Raw genomic sequence first — 14845 nt, 5'->3', positions numbered from 1 at the left:
TTTGTGAAGACTATAGGGGCGGTGCCGAGGCCGAAACACTAGGCCCGAAACTGGAAGACCTCCTTCCTGTACATGAACCTCAGGTAACGCTTGCAACTTGGATGGATCGGGACATGAAAGTAAGCATCCTGAAGGTCTAATGAGACCATCCAGTCGCCTTTCCTTACTGCTGCAAGCACAGTCTTCTGAGTCTCCATAGAGAACTTTGACTTCTGAACGTAGTTGTTGAGGATACTTACGTCCAGGACTGGTCTCCATCCCCCCGAGTTCTTGGGAACCAGGAATAAGCGGTTGTAAAATTCTGGTGATTATAAGTCCCGCACCCTCTCTATTGCCTTTTTTTCTAGCAAGAGAGACATCTGAAGATGCATAGCCTGCCTCTTCGACTCCTCCTTGTATCTGGGAGAGAGATCCACAGGGTCTAGAACTAACAGAGGTTTCGTAATGAGCGGGATCTTGTAACCCTCCTTTAAAACATGAACGGACCAAGAGTCCGCTCCCCTTCTCTCCCAGGCTTGCCAGACGTTGTTTAGCCTGGCCAGCACTGCTGTCTGAAGGCGAAAGCAGTCAGACTCTGCTTCGGCCAGACCTAGAACCTCTCCTTCTAGACATTCTCCCATCGGGTCTGAAGCTACCCCTACCGACAGACTCCACGAAATGGCTGTGATACGTGAGGACAGGAAGTATCTTCCTTCGGTCTACGGGTGGAGAAGGAAGTTGGAAGAACCTTCCTTGCTGTCCTGGAGACTAAGTCATGAGTAGCCTTCTGGGTGAAGGTGGCGGCAACTTTCTTAACTAGCTCCTGAGGGAATAGAGAAGGAGAAAGAGGTGCAAAGAGCAATTCTGACCTCTGGAATGGAGTGACCCCCATGGAAAGAAAAGAGCACATAGTTGCTCTTTTCTTAATGACCCCGGCTGTGAACAGGGCTGCTAACTCATTCAAGCCATCTCTAACTGCTTTATCCATGCATGACATTACATGTATAAAGCTACCAGTTTCAGAATCCTTCAGCACAGAAACTTTCTTCCCCAAGGCTCCCAGAGTCCAATCAAGAAAGTTGAACACTTTGAATGCTCTGTAGATACCTTTGAGGAGATGATCAAACTCGGACATGGACCATAAGATCTTAGTCCTTCTCATGGCCAAACGACGAGGAGAATCCACTAGGCTTGAGAAGTCGCCTTGGGCAGAGGCAGGAACTCCCAAGCCGAGAAATTCTCCTATCTCGTACCTTATACTAGACTTGGAAGCTAATCTGGCCGGGGGAAAAGCGAAGCATGTTTTGCCTAGGTCCTTTTTAGATTGCATCCAAACACCCACTAACTGTAATGTTCTCTTTGAGGAACGAGAGAGTACCATCTTAGTAAAAAGCAATGTTCTTGCTGTCTTTCCTACGGTAAACTCCGAAGGAGATGAACGTGGGGCTACGGGAGCAAAGTGATCCGGAAACAACTCTGTAAAGACCAACATAATCTTTTTGAGGTCGACAGAGTGTTGAGGTGTCTTATTCTATTCTTCCTCTGAGACAATATCCAAGGGTTCATCCGGAGAAAAATGATCATCCAATTCTTCCTCTGTAAGAACTCCAAACACCGTAGCAGCATCTTGTTCAGAAAGATGTCGCTCGCGAACATAAGAATCAGCACTGCGGTGCGCGCGATCAACACGTTCGGTATGGCTGTCCACATGACGTACGCTAATATTGCGCTCGACGTCACGTCCGACTGCATGTCGAACAGTATCTGACTGACGTTGGACGTCACGGTTTGCTTGACGTTCGACGTCACGCGCTTGTCGCTCAACGTCACGTTTAGCTTGACGCTCGACGTCACGCTTAGCTGCCTGGTGATCATCGCCGCGCTTAGCTGCCTGGTGATCATCGCCGCGCTTGGAAGGTTGACGCTCGATGTCACGCTTGGCCGCTTGACGTTTGGTATCAAGAGAAGCAGGAACTCGATGAGATATAAAAGCCTTATCACGCTGTTCAACATTGCGTTTGCTGGTAGGCCGCCTGTGCGACAACGCGACATGATCGGAATCATGACGAACCACCGCTTTGCTAACAGCAGGCTGATAAAACTACATATAAGATGAGAGCTGCTGCTTCATGTCTTGCAGCATAGTCCAATAAGGATCAACATGAGGTGACACGGGTGAGGAAACTTCGATCACGAACTCGCCTTCCTCATCGCTTACATAACACTCCAAATTCTCAGAAGACGGAAACCAGTCTGGCAGAAGCCGCGGTGCATGTACCGTAACACCACTCAGGAACAAGATCCGTATCAGTCTGAACTAGACCTTTGTCAACTTCTGTCATCCTGTCAGGACGTTTAACAGGAGAACCTTCGACAGACAAATGAAAATGCTCTGGAGTGTCCCAATCACTACACCCAGGCGCTTGCGGTGACGAATCACGACATTGAGCCACTACGTCCGCTTTCCTCTTAAGAGGTCTGGAAGCGTGACGCCAGGCCTTGCCGTACGTAGCGTCATCCGAAGATGAAGATAATAAATTAACCTCACCTTTCCCATGGTGAGGGTGACCGTCCTGCGATGCGACTACAGGTACGCTCGAGGGGATGTCTGCGCGAGCGATAACGCCTCTCGTTCCCTTTCGCCGATCGACATTACTTCTCCCATGGGTTCGGGAGCTTGAAAGAGGTCTAAGGCTAGGTGAACGACAGGCTCAAGCAGACGCACCCTTCACATCACTGAACACATTAATTGCACTACAGTGAACCCTCGCTACTTCGCGGTTCGACCATCGCGGATTCACCACTTCGCGGATTTTTTTCATAACCCATGTCTATACATATATTGCGGATTTTCCGGAAATATCGAAAATACCGCGATGTGACCGATGGTGCGAGATTGGAGAAAGTAAGGAAAATTGAATCATGATTGATTTTCAATATAAATGAAACTTTGAAGAGCAACAAAGATATCATTTGTTAGAGAGATAGAGAGAGGTAAGGAATGGGAGGTAGTGAAAAGTAGCCCACACAGAGAGAGAGAGAGAGAGAGAGAGAGAGAGAGGTAGAGAGAGAGAGAGAGAGAGATATAGGTAGAGAGAGAGAGAGAGAGAGAGAGAGAGAGAGAGAGAGAGAGAGAGAGAGAGAGAGAGAGAGAGAGAGAGAGAGAGAGAGATATAGAGGGGGGTTTAAATGTAATAAACAAAAAAATTTGATAGGTTATAACACATTGGTGCTTATGTAATATCAACTGTATACTGTAGACGGTTTGAATAAGTTAAGAAATGGTATAAATGATACTTTGTTAGTGTATTCGTACACACTCAAGAGCGGCAGCTAGATGACAGCTGATCTAATCACAGCCAAAAGTAAAAAAAAAAAAAGTCAACAATACTCGATTTTTAAAACACACCCGAAATTTAAAAACAAAAGTACACGCTTTCTTAATGTGCAATTAACTATTTAAAGAGTGGCAATTTTCTAGAATAAAATGATATTTCCCAAAAAATAGTGGTTTGCTGATGAAATCGGATGCCCTATTTTTGGCTATGATTGAAATGGATGTAGACTCGGCCTAATTATTTCATTTCGTATTTAATTGACACTAAGAAAACTAATTTTAGTTTCTTCATCTAAATGTAAGTATTGTATAACACGAGGAGAGAGAGAGAGAGAGAGAGAGAGAGAGAGAGAGAGAGAGAGAGAGAATGAATCAGCTGTTGTAATCAAATGGCGTGTTTTTGTTTCGTGAGAATTTCATCGCCACGACTTTAACAACAACATACTGTACTGAACTTTACAGTATTATACAGACTACTGTAATATGATAAAGTAAAATATTTGTAATCTATTTTATATGAAATGGGGCTATTTTTGTTTTGTTTAAAATTTACATTTACGTATGTAAAACAACTCTCTCTCTATCTCTCTCTCTCTCTCTCTCTCTCTCTCTCTCTCTCTCTCAGATTGTTTTCCTGCTTTGCTACGTATGTATGATTTTATATAGATACGGTAAATAATATTTGTAATAACATATTTTATAAAAGCTTTTACTGTAATATCATTATTTATCACTTTCATCATGCGGGTTAAATTCCTTAGTTTGTTTACTGAGCGTACTTTATCACGGCGTCATAAAGAAAAAAATTTCATTTGGAAGTCCTAAGAAAAATTAAGTAAAACATTAGTAATAACCAAATCAACATACTGTACTGAATAATCAATATAATTGATGCAAAAACTAACCTACAAACAGATGTGTAAATGCGTTTGTTTCTTCATTAGGATCAGAGATAAACGTAAACAAAACATTGGTTGCCATTTTTTATCGTGCTTTTTGGCGTGTTTAGGAAACGCATGATATAAAGTCGCCTTTAATATTTGTGCCTGTTTTAGTTTAGGGTACTGTATTACATGCATTAAGTGTTCTGTACATTAAAGGGTAGTTTGTTAACAGTACTACGTACAAGGGAAGGTTTTAAAAGTCTGAATATACATGTTAAATAAATAGGTAAATATGGTGTTACTACTTCGCGGATTTTCACCTATCGCGGCCGCGTCTGGAACCTATCTACCGCGATAAACGAGGGTTCACTATTAACACTAACACTTTTTCACTGGTTTTAAGTGTAGGTTCAGATGAAACAGTATTGGGGACTGGATCTACCACTACAGGGGAAGGATTTGGTTCAATGATATTGGAAATAGATAAATCTCTACATCGAGAAGAACTACGCCTAACTCTGTCTCTCTCTAATTTACGAGAGTAGCGGTCAAAAGCCAGCCACTCACTCTCGGACAATGAAATGCATTCTTCACATCAATCACCCAATTCACAAAATTTACCTCTACATTTAGAACAAATTGAATGGAGATCTACAGAGGCTTTTGGAAGCCGAGTCTTATACCCTTCCACACACAACCTATATGAAAGAGAAGGGTCACCCATATTGAAAAGTTAAACAGAGATAAAAAACAAGCAAGGGTCAAAATAATCCAAGTAATCCAAATCAATAAGTATTCAAGAGAATCCGAAAGCGAAATCCAATAATGCGAAAGCCAATAACCAAAAACAATGTATATCACCAAGATAACTGGCCAAAATCAAAGATAGTTAGCGAGTGAATTCCAAACCATGTTGCCAGCAATGGCGGCAGAGAAGATCTGGTGAAGTATGGAATGGTTCGGCCCATCTCCCGTAAGGGCGCTAGTGTACACCTGGCAACTCTATCTGCGATTGCCGCAAGTTTTTTAATTTCTGCCGGACGTCAGAGACTAAAGCTATTTTTATATAACCAGCGGGTAAGTTTAATGTTTAAAAACATCACTTAGTGCAGCAGTTACATACAACTCCCTGTACAGTATAACAAATGGAGGCACAAACACTACAGTACTGTATGAAAAACTAACCATAACAAAGGACCCTCATCAGATTCCTACAATATAGTACTGCAGTACAAAATAAACCTTTATATATTGAACTTCTATCATAATTTTATTCATTTACTATTTAGAGTAAAAACATTAAATCATAATGTACAGTACAATATGCAAAGGATACTGCTGCTTCTAAATAAAGTATCTTAACCAAAATACACTGCTGCATCAGTACAGTATAATAATACAAAGAAAAAAAAGTGGGATACACAGAACCTTTTGTTCTTGCTAAAACCTACCTTCTGCTGATCCTCCGTGAGGGCAAGCAGGTTGGATGGCAAGAGAACCAGCAGTGCTGCAGCACCCTGGCTGATTAATTGCTGATACAACGAAGGTGTAAGATCGGTCAAGCGCGCTAAAACACAACGCCGCGCCAGCGACGGTGCATCTAAGGTCCGAGCTTCTACATTCACCAAACTGCTGCGACTACCTGTTCGTCAAGCGCTAACATTAGACTAGAGGTTTGATATAATAAGCGTATGGAAAAATTAATTGTAGCATTTTCTAAAGTGATAGTTTAACATACATTGCTTCTCCAAGCACAGTACTACAAGACTCGGCTGTAGATATAGGTAGGAGTTTTTGAAAATATCAGTCTACTTAGAATTAACCATGTGAAATAGTTATGCAATACTGTAAAGCATCTCCAACATCGAGCTATTACGATGAAAGGTAAAACTACAGGATTGCTCAAAATCATTTAGCGTTGCAACAATACGTACCACACTTGGCTACATGAAGATTATACTAAAACCATTATCCTCAATGCCTGACACCTTAAGCAAAATTACCATATACAATGCTGCATATGTAATCTTATGCAACACAGAAAACTTTTCATTAGTCAAAAAACTTGGAAATAAATCTCAGATGATGCATTTTACAATTTATAAAAAATTAAAGAAGTTACATTTTACCGTAATGTGAAACCAGTTAAAAGAACTTCACATTACCTTGTTTTACACGGATTTATATAAAAAATGATTAGGATCCTTCAATTTCAAATTATTTAAACATAATTATCCACTATGAAAGAATTTCAATAAAAAAATACACCATAAACTTTTCAAATACATATGAAGTCTGACCTTCAGTAGTGTACAATAGAACATTCAAGATATCTCTCAGCTACGTCACTCCTTAATAATTTTCAGCCACGTAATTTCCATACAGTACTGTACATCATTTAACTTACAAATTTTGTTGTTCAAATGCACCGTGTCTAAGAATAAATGTCACAAGTAAAAGTGAAAAACTTAAGAAATGAGGTGATGTTATTCAATTCTGCTGCCGATTTTGCTCTGTTACCAGACACCACGTCAGCTTGACTGGCGTCTGATAGGTGATGATTAGACCATTTGTTGTTTTTGACTTTGTCGTTGCAGGCAAGGAGGGCGGAGACTACAGCAAGGAGACCGTTTACAGAGGTTTGAAGAGGGTACCCATACCTAGGACCACCCCGGCAAGATGGCATCAATCCCTAAGGCGCCCATGAATCACGCCGCCCAAGCCTACCACGCCTTGGATCAGTTTGAAGATAGCCACGACTAACGGCTAACATCTATTCCCGTTTGTACCACTTCTAAAAGCTAAGAACTTGCATTTGGTTACCATGTTAACGTAACTTAGATTGGTCTCTATTTGCTGTAGTCTTCGTAAACGCCTGAGGCTAGATTTGTATTAAATACCTGTAAGAGCACTCATTCAGTATTCATTTAAGGATATTGACTTTTTAATGACTTTTGTCGCTACCACTGATGATTTATCTGTTGAAGTTATGACAAGTGCTCAATGACTTCGTATTCTCTAATTTGAAAATATATGTTGTTGAAAGAACAGAATAGCATCTGTCTTATCTCTGTCTCCTTAATTTATTATTAATTAATATTTGCCCAAGATTTGGGACATAAAACCTAGCTGAAACGGCCATTATAACGAGACTGATGAGTTTCAAAATCTATTTGGTTAAAAGTTACTATATTACAGTGCAGTACTGTATTATTAGTACTATTACAAGTAATGCTATAACCCTAGTTGGAAAAGCAGGATGCTACAAGCCCAAGGGCTCCAACAGGGAAAGTAGCCTAGTAAGGAAAGGAAATAAACTATAGTGTATAAAATGAAATAATGAATAAAAAGTATAAAATACTTTAAGAAAAGTAACAACATTGAAATATATATATTATATATATATATATATATATATATATATATATATATATATATATATATATATATATATATATATATATATATATGAAAGTCTACATCAAATATTTTTTTTCATAACTTTTTAAAATCCCAAATTTTAAAAGTATAGTAATTAACATTTTTCATAACCATGCAAACCTCTATACTTTAATAGGAGTTATGTTTTCAGCTAAGCTCTAACTTCATCCGTTTAAATGAATAATGAAGTGTTGGTAGTTACTGGAGGGTGGCGGGAAAGCCAAATCCCCTCCCCCCCCCCCCCCCACCAATACACTGGGTAGCCAGTTTGACCTTCAACTAGGGATTGTGAGGGAGTTTGGCCAGGCTGTGAAACTTGAAGGATTCAGGTTTGTATAATTAGGAAAAATACAAATGACTTTGCTAAGTTTCCGTCTGTTGACAGACGGTCAAGGAAGAACCTATGGTCACAATGTATGACCAATTAGGCAAAATGTATCTAACATTTAAACCATCCTCCCCATAGTAAAGAGGATGGGGATACTTCTATAACTGACTTGTGTAGAACAGCTGCTCGGTATGGAAGCTCATCTGCATCAATGACCGATCCATCAAATAATGGAATGATAGCTGCACCCCCTGAGAGGGGAAGGAAAAGAGTTGAAGGGCCAAACACTCCACCTCTAATCCTCAACTAACATCACGACCGTTACTTTAGAACAGATGCTTTTTGTCCTGTAGGAGTTAGGCAAGTTACACAACGCACTAGGTACCTACCACAGGTCAGAATGAAAAGATATCTAGTGGGCTGAAAAGGTTGCTTGGCACTTCCAGCCTTCGGCCTTCAGCAGTTGCGCCACTGACAGGTTTTTCCTGAAGGATAGGGTAGATCCAAAATTCTGGCTTCGTGTGATTGCGTTTGGCGTGGTTGCAGCGACGGAGCACATGTCTGATTGTTCCAATGAAGCCAAAACGAACCATTTCTGTAACGAAGGAAGATTCATGGTGTCTTCCCCAAAAAACATGAAGATAAGTTATTCTTGCCCCGCTAGTTGCCTTTGTTTGGAGGAAAGGAAGAATGACTGAAGTCATGGCTGCTTGGATTCTAGGTCCTTGCCGCAAACTGCTGATTCAAGGAGATGGAGATCTTCTATCCTTCAGAATGGCTAGCGACACAGAGACCCGAGGACTCCTGTAAGTGCTCGAGGCAGTCATAACTCTTAAGATGTAAAGACTGTGACTACCCAGGATCTTCAAGAGTTTAGTCGATACCCTTGAAGAGTCCAGGTATGAATTCAACTTGGAATGGGGACTAAGCAGTATCTTTACTATGGAAATTGGGAAGCTCCCCTATAAAGGAAGAGATAAACAGCTAATCAGAGTACCATTCGACCTGTGGCTGTTTGACAGCAATTAGGGACTTTCTAAATCTCTATGTCTTCTACCGACTGTTGAGTAATCAGAGAGACAGGGAAAGAGGGTTAGAGAGGCCTACGTATCTAGGATTCACAGAGATAGTGGAAGGCATCTTTGAACTTCACCGACAGTCTCTGACTGGGTCCCGAAAATTTCTTATCCAACTGTGTGGCAAACATGACGTGTAATGGTGAGAAACTAAGCCTTTCTGCCACACAATGTTGTAAGAATAACCTTAATTCTAGACCAGGACACTATCAATCGAGCATGTTTGCTCGAACAGTGTTCTTGCCTGAAAGAATCTTGCTTAGCTGCAGCTTCTACTCACAAGAGTCCACCTGCTTTGGGCACAGATGGAAGCATTATCGGCCATAATCGCAACCAAGTGCTCCATCAAACTTCGGAAAACTAGCAAAGAAGTGCTGCAAGCATTTCCGGTAGTTTGCTAAGCAGGTGCGATTCTCCTGACTTCTGATCGCACTCTCTAAACGGGAGGAGTACCTCATCCCTTCTCCTCTACATCTGTGGATGGTAGATTCTCAAGAGGAGAGTAGTACTCACTACAGAGTTTGTTATACGACTACAGTACTAAGGTAGATCTCCCTGTATTCCAGTTCTCATCCAAACTGAAGGTAAGGAGCTTTGATTGTATACCAGTAAAACTTCCATTAACTGTAAGAACAATTGCTGGGGAGGTGGCTATGAGGAATTAGGCTTCTCATCAATAATGGAAGTCTCAAAAGGCAGTCGGTCTTTGTCAATCTGGAAGGCAGGACAGTCTAGGAACAGTTACAGGATATTTACACTGTTGCTATGATTGTTTGCTGGGAGACCCCAAAGCTGTCATGCTAAGGTAGTCCCAGATATTCCGCCCACTCTATGGGAGGCCTAAGAACTTTATTTGATATAGAGTACTGTATCTTAATAATTATCATCATTATTATTACAAGCTATGCTACAACCCTAATCGGAAAAGCAGGATTCTGTAAGTCCAAGGGTTCCAATAGGAAAAAATAGTACAGTGAGGAAAGGAAATATGGAAATAAACTACTGTACATGAGAAGTAATGAATAATACAAAATATTTTAAGATAATTTACAACATTAAATAAGATATCTCATATAAACTATAAAGAAAGACTTCTGTCGGCATGTTCAACATAAAAGCATTTGCTGAAAGTTTGAACTTCTGGAGTTCCACAGATTCAACTGCCCGATTAGGAAAATCATTCCAATCTGGTCACAGCTGGAATAAACCTAAAATACTGTGTAGCATTGTGCCTTTTGATGGAAAAGGTGTGACTGTCAGAATTAACTGCATACTGAGTGCTACATACAGGATGGTACAGTCTGGGAGGTTGTGAATGCAAAGGATAGCCAGAATTGTAAAAATCTTATGCAGCATGCATAATGAACTAACTCCTCTCTCGGCTCGTCACATTGGTGACCCCGGAGTGACCAATGTGACGAGCCGAGAGAGGAGTTGTGAAATCAAAGGCAGATTGGAAACGACTGATTTATATTGTTGTGGAACACTCTCCTTATATACAAAACCTCACGGCAACAGGACATGACAAGTTCACAAGACAGACAATATCAGAGGAAAAACCAGACAGGAATTTTCATGTTCGTTTTAGTGCGAGGGAGGAGCGAAGATACAAGCATAATATATACAAAAGGAATTATGTACAGTGAACCCTCGCTACTTCGCGGTTCGACCATCGCGGATTCACCACTTCGCGGATTTTTTCCATAACCCATATATATACAGTAATATATATATATATATATATATATATATATATATATATGTATGCATGTATTTATGTATATATGTAGGTATGTATATGTGTATGCATATAATTATATATATATATATATATATACACACACACACACACACATATCAAAAATTTTAAGTAATTTTTATTTTTCCTAACATACTTACCGAGAATTGCTTCCTTAGGAAAGTCACTTGGTGACCTCTTTCTCGACCATTTTTGGCGCCGATATCCCTCACCCCGTACTCCATACAGGCCTACCCCCGCCGCCACAGAATGCGCCCCGAGGGCAGGATTAGGTCAGGTCACTGCCTCTCTGGGCGATTCTCCTCATTCAGCCCGTCGTATAGCCCAACTTGGCAATGGAAGGATGGCACTCGGGGACGGAAGGGAGGGCAATTACCCGGAAGCAATTCTCGGTAAGTATGTTAGGAAAAATAAAAATTACTTAAAATTTTTGATTTGTTCCAACACGAATACTTACCTTCGAATTGCTTCCTTAGGAGACTTATACTTTAGGAGGCGGGAGTGCTATTCTGACACTTGACTAGGCACGTAGGGCCTAGAGGGCTATGGAATGCGGGGGCCTATCAGAGTACGGGAGTGAGGGTAACTGCGCCACCTTACGCTATTACCTAAGATTTTACCTCTTAAAAATTCTTCTGACGATTTTCTCCGGATGTAGTCGCGAAGAATGTGTTCATCGTTGGGTACAGCCTCTGGCCTTACCGCTACACAGCCCGGAGGGCGGCCATGACTGTCCCAATGGAGAACCTGTCCAAGGATTTCCTTGAATAACCCTTGAGGTAGTGGGCAGTAAAGTTTGACTGGTGCGACCAAGTACCTGTCTGTAGGATCTGCCTCACCGCCATGTTTCTCTCAAAGGGCAAGGGGGTGCTCAGACCCCTGATGTCATGGGTCCGGGGAGTGCCTGGCACTGCCATTCTACCCTCTTCATAGGTCCTAGCGATGCCTTGTCTCAACCAGCAGGAACTGGTGTTCTCGGAAACTTGCTTCCTATTAACACCTGTGGAAACGAAGAGGTTCCTGATACCTGGTCGGAGTGAGAGAAGACGAATGACAAACCATGTATCTTTCCCACTCTCTTATCGGACGCCAAGGCCAGCAAGAAGACGGCCTTGAGGGTGAGATCTTTGTTCACGATATCTTTCAAGTGTTCAAAGTGGGAGTGACACATCACCTTCCGGACCTTGCCTAAGTCCCACTGGGGCACCTTTCCCGCCTGAGGGGGGAAAGACTGCTCGAAGCTTTTGACAAGCATCGCTGTGTGTCTCGAGGCCCCCAGGACGATGCCCTTCCGGAGGAAGACTTGGTCTAAGGCAGCCCGAGCCCCTTTTCTTATGGCTGGGAATGACCTCTCCACTTTGTCCTTGAGAAACACCAGAAAAAACTGCCATGTCTGGGACAGAGGCCTTAAGAGGTCTAATGTACCTCTCAGCGCACCACTTCGCGAGGGAGGTCCATTTTGTCTGGAAGACCGCGGGTGGAGACTTCTTAGGAATAGAGACATTCTCTTAGCCGTGGAGGAAGAATATCTTTCTTTCTTCAGGAGCAGCTCTTAGTCTTCAGTCGCGAAGACGTAGGGAGAGAGGCCTGCCGAGGAGCTTGAGAAAGTGAGGCTGGTGCAGGAGGTCTGACCTGACGGACAGAGGCTACGGCGGTTGACTCGATAGGTCTTTTAGGTCCGCGAACCACTCTCTCTGTCTAGCCACCAGGGCGCTACCAAAGTCATCTGCAGGCTTCGAGCCACCTTTATCCTGCCGAGCACATGTCTTATCAGCGTGAAAAAAGGGGGAAAAACGTACACATCCAGATTGTCCCACTTGTGCTGAAAAGAGTCTTCTAAGGAAGCTTTCGGGTCTGGTACAGGGGGGCAATAGACTGGGAGTTGGGCATTGAGGTTGTTGCAAGGCGGTCAACCACCGGGGAACCCCAGCGTTGAATGATGAGCTTGGCTATTCCTGGGAGAAGGGACCATTTTGTCCCTACTATGTGGCCCATTCTGCTGAGGCCGTCGGCCAGAACGTTTTACTTTCCGGGAAAGAACCTTGCTAACATCACCCCTTGATTCCCTACCACTCAATCTAGATTCTCTATGGTGAGATCGCACAACTCCTTCGATTACAAGTACCCTGCTTGCTTATGTATGCCACTACCGTGGTGTTGTCGCTCATCCACGCCACGGTGTTCCCCTTTAGCAGACTTGCGAAGTGTAGGCACGCCTTCTGGACTACTTCCAACTCCAGGAAATTGTGTGGAGTTGTCTCTCCCCTTCCAACCAGGTCTCTCGTGCCGATTCGTCGAGGGGAAGGGCTCCCCACCTCTGGTTGGAGGCGTCTGTGAACAGTAGGAACGGCTGACTAATGAGCCTGAGGTTTCATATCTTATTCTCCGAAGGGAAAAATTCTCCCCGAAAAGAGGTCTAATGTTATTCCCCAGTAGTTCATTCCGGTGGAAGGGGATAGATTTGGCTACTTCGGGTTGATTCAGTTCCCCAGATCCTTGCAAAACTGGAGGCGACTTCTATCTTGTTCCTCCAAGAGGACCTTTGAGGCGGGAAGAAGCCACCAGCCGTCCAGGTATCTGCTAAGGCGTATGCCTCGTTCGTGTGCCCCCCCTGCGACAGCCGTGGGGACTCTCACGAACACTTTGGGCGTTGTTGACAGACCAAAGAAAAAGGGGTCCTGAATTGCAGGAACTGGGGAACCCTATTTCACCCGGAGGAACTTCCGACCCGAGGTGTGGCCGGAATCTGGAAGTATGCGTCCTTGGGGTCGATGGTATTCTACAATCTTTCTCCCTCAAGGACAGCAGGACCGAATTCTGCGTGTCCATTTAGAAGTCCGTCATCTTGACGAACCTGTTGAGAGCTGACAGATCTATAACCGGTCTCCACCCCCCGGTCGCTTTTTCTGCCAGGAATAGGCGACTGTAGACACCTGGCCCTGGGAGAAGAACTTCTTCCATGGTACCCTTCTCTAGCATGGACAACATCTCCTCTTGAAGGGCGGTCCTCTTTAACGGGTCTTTAGGATCTAGCCATCTAACCGGTTGGCCGGAAAAGGCGTGGGTGGTTCCGTTAGGAATGGAAGTCCGCCGTAGCCCTTCATTAGTAAGGACACTGTCCAAGGTTCCGCTCCTTGAGCCCTCCATGCTTGCCAATGACGCCTGAGTCATCCTCCAACCCGAAGGTTGGGTGGGGATAGGGAGCCTCCCACTCTTCCCTTCTTCTAGAGGGGCGGCCTGACCTGTCTCCCCTAGAGGCGGGGTAACCCGACCTGAAGGAGCTAGAAGGCGCTGGAGCTCCCCTGTGGAGGGGCTGAGGCGTTGCGGACCAGGAGGAAGAGGGGGCTTCTCTCCTCGTAGTGCTGGTAGATACTTGGGGAGTCGCGGCACTATCCGAGACAGATCTCTTCTAGGGTGGTCTCCTAGGAGTCGTAGGTCTGGGGACGTTAGCCTCCTTCTATTTCAAGACCTTCTCCATTATGGTTTCTCGTTCCTTCCGAGGAAACAGATTCTCCCCCCAAGGGAAAGCTGCGAATGGGTCGCGTCCCCCTGTCTGGTGCCTTCCAAGACACTTACGCCAGAACAGTGTTTCGCTTCCAGAACACCCAGTTAGCTGTTAGTGTGAGAGACTGATATGTCACTAACCTAAGGGTTGAAGGTCTTGCTGGACAGGGTCCTCGGGGTCAAAGGAGGCTTGTACACCTCCCAAAGAGTAAGCCCACCAGTCCAGCCAAGAGGGGACGTTTACTAAGTCCCTCGACATTTTCTCCATCATGGAGGCTCCTGCTGGCGAGAACCAGACTGGGGCTGAAGAGGCTCTACTGTCTGAAAACGCCTTGTCTAAGGATGTCCTGCTGACCCCCTTTAAAGGTTGGGGGACCCCGGCAGTGTTGGCCACTACCTTGCCGACATAATCCTGCTCTAGGACTAGACCTCGGGTTAGAGGAAGTGCTAGGGACGTCTTAGGTTGTAAGGAGTCTGCATGATCCTCAAAAAAGGCTTGATTTCCCGGAACCTACATCCGTAGCTGCAGGTTCCGGT

General features: G+C 43.7%; 1 protein-coding gene across 1 annotated transcript in view; it reads right to left on the bottom strand.

Annotated features, from left to right (window-relative positions):
* LOC137621597 (BOS complex subunit NCLN) overlaps positions 1 to 14845 on the bottom strand; it is a 101873-nt gene that overhangs the window by 52237 nt on the left and 34791 nt on the right. Inside the window, exon 2 of the mRNA XM_068352009.1 lies at positions 5652 to 5842. Within this exon, the coding sequence (XP_068208110.1) occupies positions 5652 to 5842 (191 nt within the window). The remainder of the gene's footprint in view (positions 1 to 5651; positions 5843 to 14845) is intronic.

The sequence above is a fragment of the Palaemon carinicauda genome, chromosome 28 (assembly GCF_036898095.1).
Source record: "Palaemon carinicauda isolate YSFRI2023 chromosome 28, ASM3689809v2, whole genome shotgun sequence".
In the NCBI taxonomy this organism is placed as follows: domain Eukaryota; kingdom Metazoa; phylum Arthropoda; class Malacostraca; order Decapoda; family Palaemonidae; genus Palaemon; species Palaemon carinicauda.
This window is presented reverse-complemented; position numbering and strand designations above follow the sequence as displayed.